The sequence below is a fragment of the Aulostomus chinensis genome, chromosome 18 (assembly GCF_037954235.1).
Source record: "Aulostomus chinensis isolate RoL2024-O1b breed Wild chromosome 18, RoL_Achi_v1.0, whole genome shotgun sequence".
Classification (NCBI taxonomy): Eukaryota; Metazoa; Chordata; class Actinopteri; order Syngnathiformes; family Aulostomidae; genus Aulostomus; species Aulostomus chinensis.
The window spans coordinates 5,072,672-5,086,179 of NC_141337.1; the positions used below are offsets into that span (position 1 = coordinate 5,072,672).

At 44.1% G+C, this 13,508-nt stretch overlaps 1 protein-coding gene across 2 annotated transcripts in view; it reads left to right on the forward strand.

The window, feature by feature from the left end:
- The window catches only part of LOC147244788 (SH3 and cysteine-rich domain-containing protein 2-like), a 31,873-nt gene extending 19,038 nt beyond the window's left edge, over positions 1-12,835 (forward strand). The window contains exons 5-11 of one of the 2 annotated variants that reach the window (XM_086185568.1): positions 1,427-1,542; positions 3,551-3,620; positions 3,772-3,854; positions 3,953-4,041; positions 6,271-6,322; positions 7,970-8,107; positions 8,795-12,835. In XM_086185568.1, the coding sequence (XP_086041694.1) occupies positions 1,427-1,542; positions 3,551-3,620; positions 3,772-3,854; positions 3,953-4,041; positions 6,271-6,322; positions 7,970-8,107; positions 8,795-8,893 (647 nt within the window). In that variant the 3' untranslated portion in view covers positions 8,894-12,835. The remainder of the gene's footprint in view (positions 1-1,426; positions 1,543-3,550; positions 3,621-3,771; positions 3,855-3,952; positions 4,042-6,270; positions 6,323-7,969; positions 8,108-8,794) is intronic. The other variant, XM_086185569.1, reaches the window with a different exon arrangement.
- The last annotated feature ends 673 nt before the right edge of the window (positions 12,836-13,508 follow it).

A 13,508-nucleotide genomic window follows, 5' to 3' on the forward strand; every position in this document is an offset into this window, starting at 1 on the left:
AGCCTGGATTTGCTTATAGACGCTGGATTTTGGTTCAAGCCCTTCATTGTTAAACCTGCGTTTAGATGGTGCGAGTTTAATAGCTGCAGGAGTAAAGTTCATTATGTTGCAGTCTTGTAGTGACAAATAACGACATTAACCTTTGGAGAACAAAGAAATACACAAGCTTAAATACATAAATCTAGAGATGAATAACCAAATAAATGAGAATGAAAAATAGAACATTTTGTGGGTGAAAAAGGCTATGGCAGCATTCTTGCATTTATTCGCACATTTCCTCATGAATTTATTTATTCTTATTCATTACCATATTTATTCATGTCTGCATTTATATCCATCCATCCGTTTTCTTCCGCTTATTCCTGTTAAGGCTCGTGGGGGGGGGGGGGGGGGGGGCTGGAGCCTATCCCAGCAGCTACGGGCGAGAGGCGGGGTTCACCCTGGACAGGTCGCTGGTCCATCGCAGGGCCAACATACAGACAACCATTCAAATTCATACCTACGGTGCTAACCACTGCACCACCGTGCCGCCTGCATTTATATAGTTTTGTATAAATAGATAACTGTATAATTGCATTAATTAATCAATAAATCTATTTATTCAAGTAAAATTGCAGAAATAGTCCTTTTCCTCACCAAAATGTATTATATTCTTATATGTTTTTGCCTGTGTCATATTTATTACAGTTGGGACACAAAAGTATTGATCAGTTGAGAGCTTAAATGAGCTGTTTAATGTCCAAAATTTTGCAATTTTTGCTGAATACTTCAGAAGCCTGACACGATCGTGGAGGCGCTTGATTGAATTGCAAAAAAGCGACAAAAAAACCCTACAATTTCATTTCAAACACACACACACACACACACACACACACTTGACTTGTATTGAATGGTAAAAGCAGGGTGGATAATGATAGAGGTGAATAACACAGAGCGATGAAGGCTTCCAGAGGATTCCACGTTTGACACCTCATCCTGTATTCCCTCTTTATAGCGCAGCTATTAAAAAACAAACAAACAAACAAAAAAAGACACATGGCTTGCCAGTAAGTAAATGTATAAATAAATCACAGCTGTAGATTTAGTGGAATGTCTTGATGTCTTCTTAACTTTTGGCTGCTGTCCTCTCTCTGATCTAAAGTGGGTCACTTTGGTCCAGAACTGACTGTGCTACCACAGTTATATTTAGACCCTGCGGCTCCTCCGCCGGATTGGCTCGGCCACAATATTCATGATGTACAAACCTCACTGTGGAGTCGTATAGAGTGTGTGTGTGATGTGTGTCGGAGACAATAATCTACATGTTCATTCATAAATAAATCAGATATAAGTCTGTCTGAGTAAGTCTGTGTGTGTGTGTGTGTGTGTGTGTGTGTGTGTGTGTGTGTGTGTGTGTGTGTGTGTGTGTGTGTGTGTGTGGTTTCAGAAGCCGTGAGGATGCGGGTAGACCCTGTCTACGCCACCTTGCGTTATGGGACGTCCTTGGCACAGATGAGCCGCTCCAGTTTTGGCAGTTTGTCGGAGTCGCCGACGCGCAGCCTGGTACAGTATGACATCATAACAGTATGATTAAAATTGCCTGTAATTGACGCGATCATGTTATTTTCAGGCAAAGAACTGATTAAACGTGATTTTGTTTTCAACATTGAGTCTCTTTGAGATCATGTAAGGTCTTCACTTCAAATAGCTGCATGTAAGTACACAATTAAGCGTGTAAATGCCCGTTAAACTCATAAATACAGTAAGTATGGGCAAAGAAATCACAGCTTCACCATCAGGTTGTGACATCTACTGATGCTAGCAAGCTAGCCAGTCAGAAGCTGCTCATCTCTTCTCATAATTTTCTACCTAAAGTGGCAATAGTGTGTCATTGTAGTGCCAAGGAGCAGCGGTTCTACTCCCAACTCCCTCCGGATGTTTAAGCTCCTCAGCCAATCTCCAAGGCTAAGCCCAGCCACCTTACAGAAGAAACTAATTTCCACAGGTTGTAGATTTGGTTTTTCAGTCACTACACAAAGCTTGTGATTGTACACTGGACTACAGGACACTCGAGGACAGGGGTCACACAGAGGTCACACAGACAGCAATTATTAACAACAAAAAGTTGTATCTGTCCAAACGCGGGAGCAGCAACAGCACAAGAGAGGAAGAGACAGTGGGGAGACCCCGTAATCGTCCAGGGTCAGAACGCTGGAGATCCAGAGGCGAGGCCAGCGAGAGGGCAAAAATAAAACCCAGGCAGAGGATCAAGAACAAGAAAGCAAAGGCTGTGAGGAAACGGCTCAAAACACAATGAGACGATGACACTGGGACCCGAGTGATGTGACAATAGGGAACCATTCTTTTGAACAGCTGGTACGAACAATGGAACCAAGCTCCTGCTCGGTGAGAACTCCTCGTTAGTTTACTGTGTATTTCACCACCTGCCCTAAAATTTGCAGCCCTGAGTCGTATAGGGAGCAGTGGAGGCTACATGTGCTGTTTACTGGACTAACAGAGGCCCAGAGCGCACCTATCTTGTGTTGTGGTGGCACTTTTGTTTGGAAGACTCATTACTCACTTGTGCCGGTCAAATGCAAATGAGGCCAAATTCGTATGAAAAGTTGCAGTGCAGGCAGAAGTCAAGCTCGGAGCTCATCTGTAAGCAAGCTTTCATCCTGCACAGGCAGAGGTGGGCTTTTAATGTCGCTTTACTTCACAAATAAAGAGGAACGAAAGGAACTGCTCGTCAAGATCCAGCTCCCTTTATAGAGCCTCCGGTCCCGTCACTGGGAGACAGATTAGAGGGGAGCAAGAAACAACACGCAAGGGCACAAACTATAAAATGAGACAGGAGGTGACGAAAAGTCAAACAGAGAATCATTAAAGGCTGGGCTCCTTCTCCACGGCGACAGACCTGTGTGTGCTGATGACGCACCAATCCACCCGATTGCCTCGCACTCCAGCTCACCCTTGGGTTTTCAGCCTCAGTCCTCCACCAATCTAGATGCTAAGTAGCAAGTTTCCAAAGGTTATCATGTCCTTCTTTCCAAAGATGGAACTAGACATCCCAATATTATTTTAAAATGCTGCCCCCTGTTGGTTTGGAGGGTGATTTGGATAATTGACCGATGCTTACACATTCTACCTTTAACTGGAGTCTATTAGTTGTAACCAAACACCGTTTCATCTACATGGAGCGTAATGGATGACACGAGCGACTGAACCAGTATGCAAAACTCTTCAAACCTCCCAAGTCTGTTTCCAGTCACGACATGCAAAACATCTTAACAACGTGGTGAAAATTGTGACTTGTGTTTGAGATTCGGCTTCAAACAAGCCAGTTCTGAGCAGTTCTGAGCTGATGGGATATTAAGAATATTTCAAAATGAAAAGCTAATAGCCATATTAGCCTGTAAACAGAAAGCACGATGAGATTTGAATGCCAGGGATTACTGAGCTGTGCTGTGTGCACTCTGAATAGTTCACAGCAGCAAGACACCCATGATTAAGTGCACCCTTTTAACTTTCTATTTACGATCACATAATTTCTATTTCTTTCTCCAACAAGGGGGAGGGGGGTGAGGAGAGGCAGCAGAGACAGTGCAGCATGGAGGAGGAGATACCTCAGGAGACGGCAGGTAAACACTGTGTTCCTACGTTTGAATGTATGAGGATGCCTGTGCGTGTCTATTCCTACATAGTGTTTACCTGTGCTGTCTGTCTGTGTAGAAAAATGACATGGTTGCATGTGTGTGGGTGTGCCTGGCACCTTTTAAGTATATCTCTCAGCCCCTCCAGACACCCCTGTCCCAAACACCGAGCCTGAGAAGGAGGAAGATGCAGTCAGTTGCCAAGCTGAGATGCCAGCAGAGGTGAGCATCCTGAGCCCTGCCACAGTTTCCCTCCTCTAGTGTATATTTCTGTCTCACTCCCTCCCTCCCTCCCTCCCTCTTTTCATGTCTGTGTCCAGGTGCCCAAGCGCATCGAAGTTCACTCCATCCACACCTATGTAGCGCTCTACAAGTTTTTGCCTCAGGAACAGAATGACCTGGAACTACAGTGAGTAAATAGTCTGTGTTTGCGTCCCTCCCTGTGTTTTGTCCCGGTTGTTCCTGCAGGATGAAAACGTCCCCACCATCTGCAGAGGACAGTGCCAGGGCATCCTTGAGGACGACTAATTATAAACTCTGAGCCCATCACTGTCCCCACATATAGCTAGCGACAGAGCTGCGCTCCCAGCAGGAGAGAGGATAAAGACACAGAATAACTGAGAGATGAAAGGGAGGACAGAGATGAGGGGAAATCAAACTGAAGATTAGCATGGACAGAGACAGAGAGAGAGAGAGAGAGACAGAGAGAAAGAGAGAAAATGGAGAATGGAGGGAACAGGTGGCAAAAGCGAAGTGCAGATAGATTACTAAGGGGAAACTGTTATGAGAAGGAAAATGGAAGAAGGACAGAGCAGTAAAATGAGGGTGTGTGTTTGCGAGATTGTGTCTTATGCATCTTGTCCAAATACGGATTAATGAATATAAAATAATGTGAATATCAGTTATGATCTGTGACTAAGTTTGTGGTGTAGAACGTGATGTGTCTGACAAAACACAAGCTGGCAAATTACCTGCAGGTGTGTGAAAAGAGAAAAAGTATAGTTGAGCCACTGTGAAGCTCACACACTCCCCTGTTCTTAAAGCAATACTTTATCCAAAAACTTTATTTTGCCTCCCAGGTACGTACAGGTTGGTGTCTTGTACCTCAAATGTATTGTTTTTTAACCGCTGCATTGCTTCCTTGACTCCGAAACGCAAAAAGAGGCAGCTACTTCTATTTAAATGGGTGCCAGTGGTGGCCCAACTACAAAAACAGCAAAACTATCTAAAAATGTCACTTAACAAAATCTCAATCCATGTCTTCTTTATTCAGCAGTGTGTTCAGTTACCAGCTGGTTGGCACCACCGTGAAGGAGGATTATTTGCTAGACGAACAGAATGTGGAAACCACCGAGCTTGTAAATTGACATTTTTAGACAGTTTTGCTGTTGGGAGTCGTCGGTGGCAATGAGCTACCATTAGCTTCCAGCTTTAGTTTTCTCTCCATTCTGGAGTTATAAAGAGGGAACACAGTGGTGAAAAAAAAACATCTTTGTGAGGTCAAGATAGATTTGCTTCTGACATTTTACTGAACAAAAACTGGAGGAGTTCTAAAGTTGCTTGTGTCAATGGTTGGCCTATTTGTCAGTGAGGGGAACTTCCAGGGTGCAGAAGGTTCTGACTTTGAGCCCAGGCTGAGGTAAAAGTATCACACAACTTCCACAGGACTGCCTGGCTCCCGCAGGTCTACGGTGCTTCTTTACACAATCTTACCCGGATTTTGCCTCCTAAAATTCCGAAACAGATCCAGCAGTATTTCTCATAATCTTTACCCTTCAATACAGGGCTTTGTTTTGTTTTTTTTAACGCTGCTGTGAACGCTGCAGTGATGGCGGATGAGTGCATTACAGAGTTCACTTCTACAGTAAGTTTGATATGTAATTAAAGATGCAAAAGCCGACACCAAAAGTTATTTTTTTCCCCCCCTGGCAACGCTGGGTATCACTGCTAGTCGATGAATATTTAATAAATAGCTAATATCGTCAAAGGTATATGGGTCTCACCCTACTTTATGTGTTTATAACTAACTGGGTGCAAACTTCTGTATGTGTGTGTTTGTGAGCGATGATGATGATGATGATGATGATGATATAGGGCAAGAGTGAATGCAGACACCCAAGAGACACAATGTACAGAAGAGCAATTGGGACAGTAGTTTCTCTCTGTGTATCTAGGACAGTGTGTGTGTGTGTGTGTGTGTGTGTGTGTGTGTGTGTGTGTGTGTGTGTGTGTGTGTGTGTGCCTTCGAGAAAAAAAGTCTCCAAAAAAAGCCAGTAGCGTCATTAGCATGCAGGCTGGGCTAGCAGCAGATCAGGTTCAGCCTTCGCTCTTCATGCAGACCTCTCGACTGCGTGTCGGGAGCTTTAGCGCCTCGGCAGACGGACACAGAACTCATCCACATTTCAACCACCCCAGAATTTGTAACTGTGGTAGCACAGCTTTCTGTGGCAGCTTGATAAGGTTATCTTTTGTGTTTGCACTCTCGGCTTCCTTCTCTCTTTCTCCCGCTTTCTGCTCTCACCCTCTTCACCTCCCCATCATGTATCCCACTCTCGTCTCCCTGACCCGTTTCCCTCTCTACCTCAATCACTTCCTCTTTATTCCTCCTCCTTTTCATCTCGTCTCTTATCTCCTCTAGCCCCGGTGATCGGGTGCAGGTCACTGACGACTCTAATGAGGAGTGGTGGAAGGTGGGTAATAAATCATTTGCAAACATCTGTGTGTGTGTGTGTGTGTGTGTGTGTGTGTGTGTGTGTGTGTGTGTGTGTGTTTGTGTGAGACTGTGTGCAGAACGTGGATTTCAGCATGCATGCATCCATTGTGTACATATGTAAATCCTGGTCTTTAAATCAAGCCTTTAATGCAAAACACCTGCTCGATTTTTGCCCGTCGTAAACATGCAGACGACAGCCGCAGACAAAAATAGAACATAATTTCCCCTGAAAATTACCAAAAGAGTTTACCGTAATGAACTTGACTAGTGTTGCCACCTCAGAGGTCTTTATTGAGCCTGTAATGAGCTTCACTCGCTCCCAGTGGAAATAAATGTGCTTACGTGTGTGCGCATGCATGCATGCGTGTGTGTGTGTGTGTGTGTGTGTGTGTGTTTGCATCACATAAAAAGGAAGATGTACCCAGCTTTACACCCTATAAGCAGGCATGCATTCATATGAAGTTATACATTCCAAAGTGAAGCAGCAGCTTAACGTATAAATACTGAGGTTCTGCAGAACCTTTAAATTGTGGATAATCTGTGGGAATCTGAATCTAAAGGGAATGTGCTTTTCTACGCCAACAGACGTCAGGCAGAGGTGATAAACAGACGTCAGCACGCGTGGCCCCGAAATGAAGTACATGCCAGTATCATTTATTTCACAAGCAAACAACTTGTCTGATTTTTTTTTCTTTACATATGTTGAAATTGTATTTGTTTTCAAGCGTCTTGTCTCCGCTGCCGCTGAGTCGGCGCTGCACAGTCACCGGGGGAGCTTTCATTCCTCTCAATCCTATTTGCAACTGGGACGGCAACAGAAATACCTCATTGATTCAATTAGACGATAAAAACTCTGAACGTTTGGTTTCTCCTCACCTCTGTGAAAACATCACACAGAGATTAATCGTCCGTCTTACAGAGGCCAATTCTCACTGAAAAGCAATGCTGAGAAAATAGTGAACCTGATGACATGTGAAAGCTGTAGTGCTGCGATGTTTGGAACGTCCCTTACATTTAAGTCCTCGTCAGACGAGTGCACACAATGCTCACGAAGCTCATCGCTGCCAGGTGGATCTCTGTCTCCTCCTGTTAGCCTCCTGCTAACTTGGATGCGGATAAATAACTGAACCCTGCAGCCTTTCCAGACATTCTAGAAAGGAATCAAATTCGGATGAGGACGCGAATCATCTCACGGGGGTTGAGTGACAACTGCATGTTGTGTGCTGCACGTAACACAACTAGACCTACTAAAAAGTCCACTGGTGCCGTGATCTCATCCCAACAAGACGTCTGCCATTTTTATTTGACATTATTATGTATTTTTTTCCACGTTTCCAGGGGTCACATCTAATGAGAGTCCATCCACCACAGCATAGCAACAGAGCTGGCTGCCTCTGGTTGGCTCTCTGCTGTCATGAATAGGGATGAATAATATAATGATGCGGCTCTTTTCGACTTTCTAAATGTTTAAGACCAAATGGATCAAAGTCTGCGTGCTTAACGATCGCGACCGTTCCTGCCATGCGAACACGTGTCGACAGTTGGTGTCCTCACTGCCAGCAGATGGAGACAAAAGTGCTTCACTACAGCTTTAAGAGTGCCGCTGTGCTGCTTCCCTCTTCAGGGTAAGAGTGGCGACAGAGTGGGTTTCTTCCCTGCCAACTTTGTGCAGAGGGTTCGGCCCGGAGAGAGCGTGTGGCGGGTCGTCCAGGGTGTTTCCGGTAACCGAGAAAGAGGACACATGGCCGTGAGGGAATCCCAGGTACCAGAATATCATCAGACATTATTATCTCAGACAAGAGTTTGTGTCTGTGGTGCGTTTGTTTGTCGGTTCTCACCGATGGGCAAAACCTACCGGGCCAAAACTCACGAAACTTGAAAACTGGAGGGGTGGAGCACGGGCCAAAGTAAACGCACACAGTTTTGTTGCAGCTCCAATTTTCGTCTACTCGGAATCAACTACACTACTCCAAAATGTGTTTTTTTCCTTTGATTTTTGGGCATCACTGTGCAGGATGATGTAAAGAAGAAGACTGCTTCATGTTTGTCTTTTGACGGAGGAAAGTTTCTCTGTCCGCTTGCCTTAAATCTGAGTACAAGGTCGGATTCTGAGCATCCGTCGATGTTTTATCCCCGTCAAATTGCTCTGAAAGTGACCTCAGTGACATCTTTCACATCTCGTTACAGCTGATCTGTGACCTCACCATCCACTTCAATTTGAAAACCCTTAAAGGAGCGCACTGACTTTTGAGAAGTACACTTGTTTGCCATCCTTTATAGAGCTGTACAAGACCCCGCGCAGAGACCAGAATCCTTCCAGGCACCTACCAGTGAAGATGATTTGTGACCTCTTGTGCATGCACGGAAGTCGGTTTGACAGGTCAAACTGGATTTCTGTTACACCTACACTTTAGAAAAGAGGTCAACCCGGTGTGTCTCTGTCTCTCAGATCTGCGTGGGGAAGCGAGAGGACGGCGAGACGTTTCTGAGGCTGAGCAGTGGGAAGAAGAGAGGCCTGGTTCCAGCTGATTCCATTGAGGAGATCTGAGCCACTTTCACCTGGGATGCATCCCTTTTCCCTATTTGGATTCTCTTCCCTTTACAAATTGAGATCCGCAGCCTTTGCCACCCTGTCCTGACTGACTTAAACCAGACAGATGAACTGGACAGAAACATCTGCGTCGAGACTGAAAAGCGAACAAACTGGTTCACTGTACGTCTTTAATCGAGTGTAAATTGTGCCGTCCTGCTGTTAAGAGGAAGTGTTTTCATCAATTTAGTGTTGCTGTAGGTTTCTTTCACAAACAAAAATCAATGCTGAGTGAGACAAAAGGTGCGCAGGACAAAAATGCTTGAAACGCGCGTCTGGATGCCACTTCAGATTGTGTGTTTTGTTTTTTGTTTTTTTTTTCCTGTCAAAAACTTGTTTACCGATGTGGGAAGGGGCTGAATCTGTCACTGGAACATGACGATGCTGTCAGTGTCCTTTTCTTGTTTGTACCCACGTCTCATCCCTATCAGCTGGTGTCAGGTAGTCTGGCCTGGGGACTGATATCATGTAGACTGCTGCACAACATGAGACGCCCGCCAAGAACAACCACCGCCAGCCAGCGAAAGCTTCTGCCATTCAGACAGACATGAGAATCAGATGAAAGGAAAATCTGAAAATCCTCAACAGGCTGACTTATCTAACTGGCACTGCTTGTGCCAACTTTCAGACTGCTGATTTGTGATTTTCCAAGAAAACTGGAGGCTCAGGGGAAGTTTTCTTCCCGTCTTTTCCAGTCTAAAATAACAATAAATAAATGATGCCAAAAATTGCATCAGTATCTTTTAATTCACAAGATGGAAGCACAAATCAGCTCGATGTGACAATTTGACAAACAAAATCTCTTTCTTGTCCACTTTACGGACTTCGGGAGCCGTGGCCACAAGACTTGACTTATTCCCTCAATTTTTTTATTTTAGAATTCTGAATGAGTTTCACCTTGCAGCCTCAAGACGACTAAATTGAGGGAGCGCGTTTTATCTTAATTGAGGGAACAAGTTATGTCTCATGGCCACAAAAGAGGATGTTCAAGGAACAAGTTGTATCTTGTGCCCTCATAATAACTAGATTATGGTAACAAGTTCTATCTTGCAGTCTAAAAACAACTAAGTTAAGGGGACAAATGGTGTGTTGTCAAAATAACTAAAATGCAAGAACAAGTTAGATTTTGTGGCTTCAGAATGTTATTTTTTTTATTTATTTTTGTCTGTGTGTCTGTGTGTGTCTCCGCTCTGAGTCTCTTGAATTGAACTCGGAGGATGGTCCTTCCTCGTTTGGCCGGTTGTTGTGATCACTAAAGTGTCAGCATCATCCGAGTGTAGCAGTTACAGGCGGCGTGAGCTTCTCTCAGGAGTCTCTGCTGGGGAGGAAGTGCTTCAGCAGAGACTTCTGCGGCTGTTGAAAGCGTTGCACAAGATTTTAACGTGTCTTCGCTCGTGCGACAAGAGGGAAATAAGCCATGGTCAGTCTGCCAGAAAAGCAGCACAATGGGGAACTTTCTGACCGTGACAAGGAGTCTAAGTTTCCCTGACAGCTCGGGGGAGGATACGGGAGAGCGGAGGGGGAGGTGCGGTTAGATGGAGCAAAGACGGATGAATGAGTGTTGAACCGTTATGAGTCAGTGTGTGCATGCAGGTAGTGTTGTACCCATGGGTGCACGACTCAGCATTGATCAAATGTCAGCTTGTCATCTTCTGCTCCAAGTTTAGCCTCTCTTGTCTTCTGTTATTGATGTGCCAGTTCTGACATCAAATGAAGCCAGTTTGGAATTTAGAAATAGGTACACTTTTGATGGTTTGGAGCGCCATCAATAAAGTCAGTGCTTTTGGTTCAGTGTGTAGGATTTACAGGGATCCTGTGAAAGAAACAGAATATAATATTAATAATTGTTAGGTTACAGGGAATAAATCCCCTGAAATTCAAATATGTCTGTATTTGTTTGCTTAGAAAGAGTATTAAGCGGAGCGGGTCCTCTTCAATGAGTCGGCCATGTTGCATCTACAGCAGCCCAGAACAAACAAACCAAATGTTTGGTCATATTGTTTCATTTCTTTTGTCATATTTGCATCCTCTCTAAACCGGATTCTTAGATTCTTCTGGTCAGTTTTTTTTTTTTCCACCTTTGACACCTTTGGCTACAATAATTTGTGCGGCAAGTTCACGGTGGCATTGTTTACGCCAGCAACGACCACGGACATTCCCACAGAAATAATGAGTGCGCCAAGCGAAGAGACGGGACGAAGATGAGTCAGTTAGTGCTGGAGGAGTGAGATTGCTGGACGACGGGCGAGCTAGCGAGGAGTCAAAGAGACTTCCAGGAGCGTGACGCCAGGTCTTTCACACAGGCATCTGCAGGAAGAGACTGCCAAGGCTGCGACTGATGGTTTTCAGCAAGTTCACATGGCCAAGAATCAATCCAACGCAGTGGACTTGGCTCTTTTATAAACACCCTATTGCTGTAAAGTGACCTTTAGCGCACATGTTGTCGCCCATGACGTTAACATTACAGCCACTCTAAATCCCCCCCTTTTTTTTTTCTTTTTTTTCTTTTTTTTTTACATCCCCCTCCCCTTTGCACCCCGCCGCTTTCTTCCCAACCCCCCTGGACTTCTTATTTCCTATCTGTGTGAGAGCAACTGTAGACTAGCAAAGCAAATTTCCTTCTGGGATCAATAACGTTTTTTTTCTGATGAAACGGTTGCTGATGCTTGCTCACCATTTTTTTTTATTCTTATTCTTATTGAGAGGTTGCAAAGTAGCAATTTCACCTCTGTTTCTCCAAATCCCTAAACTTTTAAAGTGATACTTCACCGAAAACAAAATGTTTTATATCTTTTTTGTACTCATAATTAGGTGTCTTGAGCTCATAGATATATTTCTTCTGTGTTATGTCAGGGCGCACAGCCAGACAAATATATTTAACTTGAAGCTAATGGCTGCTTACAGCTAAAAAGAGCTCAAGCTTATGATTTGTGTGTTTTGAGCACAAATAAAAGGATTTGTGGATTAGTGAGCGTAGGTCAGCGTCAGGATGACGTGATTATACCAGCTGATGTGTTGGAGGGTTTGCAAATGGATGTTCTTGCTGTTGTTTTGCTGCTGTAGCTGAAAGTTGCCATTAGCCTCAAGCTATATATACACTGCTGCCTCTTCACCCATTTGTGAGTACTTGAAAGGCAGCATCTAGTTTTTGGATGTAGGATCACTTTACTATCTTCGTTCCGCAGAGAGGATGTTACACGTCTCTGCGGGAAAAAAAAAGAAATTAAAAAGATGGCACATTACAAAACAATAACACGTTGAAGGACAATGCATTGCGGATCTCGAACTAATGAAACTCATACATCTTCTTTCAGAGTACAGAACATGATCTATTATTTCAATAAATGTGAAAGCCCTTAAAGGCTGTGACAAAGCATTTCTTTGTGAAATAAAATATAGCACTTTCTTTTGTGTCATCTGAGTAAGTTAAGCAAACCCTACTTTGTAAAGATTGTTGTCCTTTTCAAATATACTTGTGACTTCATTTCACCTTGGGGCTCTAAATGTTTGGATTATTCTACCCGAGAGCCGGAGAAAGATTGGGACTGAGTGTTAACTGGATTCATGATTTTAACCATGTGCACACTTTGTTATCATAGAGGAGATGTGTGTGTAGAGGCATCCGACATTCGCACCTTTGTCATTTCAGAGTGTGTTAAGTTTTACAGATGTGTTTGGTTGTTCAGAGTCATTGGTTGGCCACATACCTCAATAAAAGATCTTTCCAAAACAGTACTTCTTTCACGTGATAATCGCCATTCGCACGACAAAGTGGATTCTCAAAGGAAAATCAGCAGTTGCTAAATGAAACCGCTCAGGTTGTTGGAGACATTAAGTTGTCATCATGGCGAAAAACGGTAGAGGCGGGAAGCTAGTAGTGACGTTTATTTCTTTATATGACAGCGGTACCTTTATACTTCCAGCAATTGCAATTACGCTTCAAAAACCATAATGCACAGCCTATATGGCAAGCAGCTCCTATATAAAGCAGCCTAAAAGGAACGTTTCAGCGGCATAATGATGCATAAATCCCAGCCTCCATCCGCTAACCTGCTGAGTGCTAAACTATAACAGTTTCAAGATAAATGGCACATAATGGCACGACTGGAGGAAGGCTAATTCAAGCCTTTTTATTTAATCACACACAACATGACAAAACTAAACAGAGCAAGAGCCGGAACACCGATTATTCACTCATTCATTTAGCGTTCACCGCAAGTTAGCGGGAGCAATCTCAGAGGTCATTGACCGTCCACACTAGTAACAGCAGAAATAGAAAAAGGGCAGAAATGTAATATCCTGCCTGGCTGCCCCCCGGGAACCTTTGAGGAACCTCAGGCTTGCTACGAGTCCTTGCTTGAGTTCGGCCCCTGAATCGTTTGTGTTCATTGGCCTTTATTGAACGGGACTCTGTGACAGGCCGTTGCTGGCCTCACAGATACATCGTATCGTCATGCATGTGCTCTGATACGCACTGATTTATATATATACAGCACATCAAATACAGATAGCAACACCTTTGATTTTAAAATGGTGTTACGCAGTGTGTCCACCAGAGAGCGCTCTGGCACCC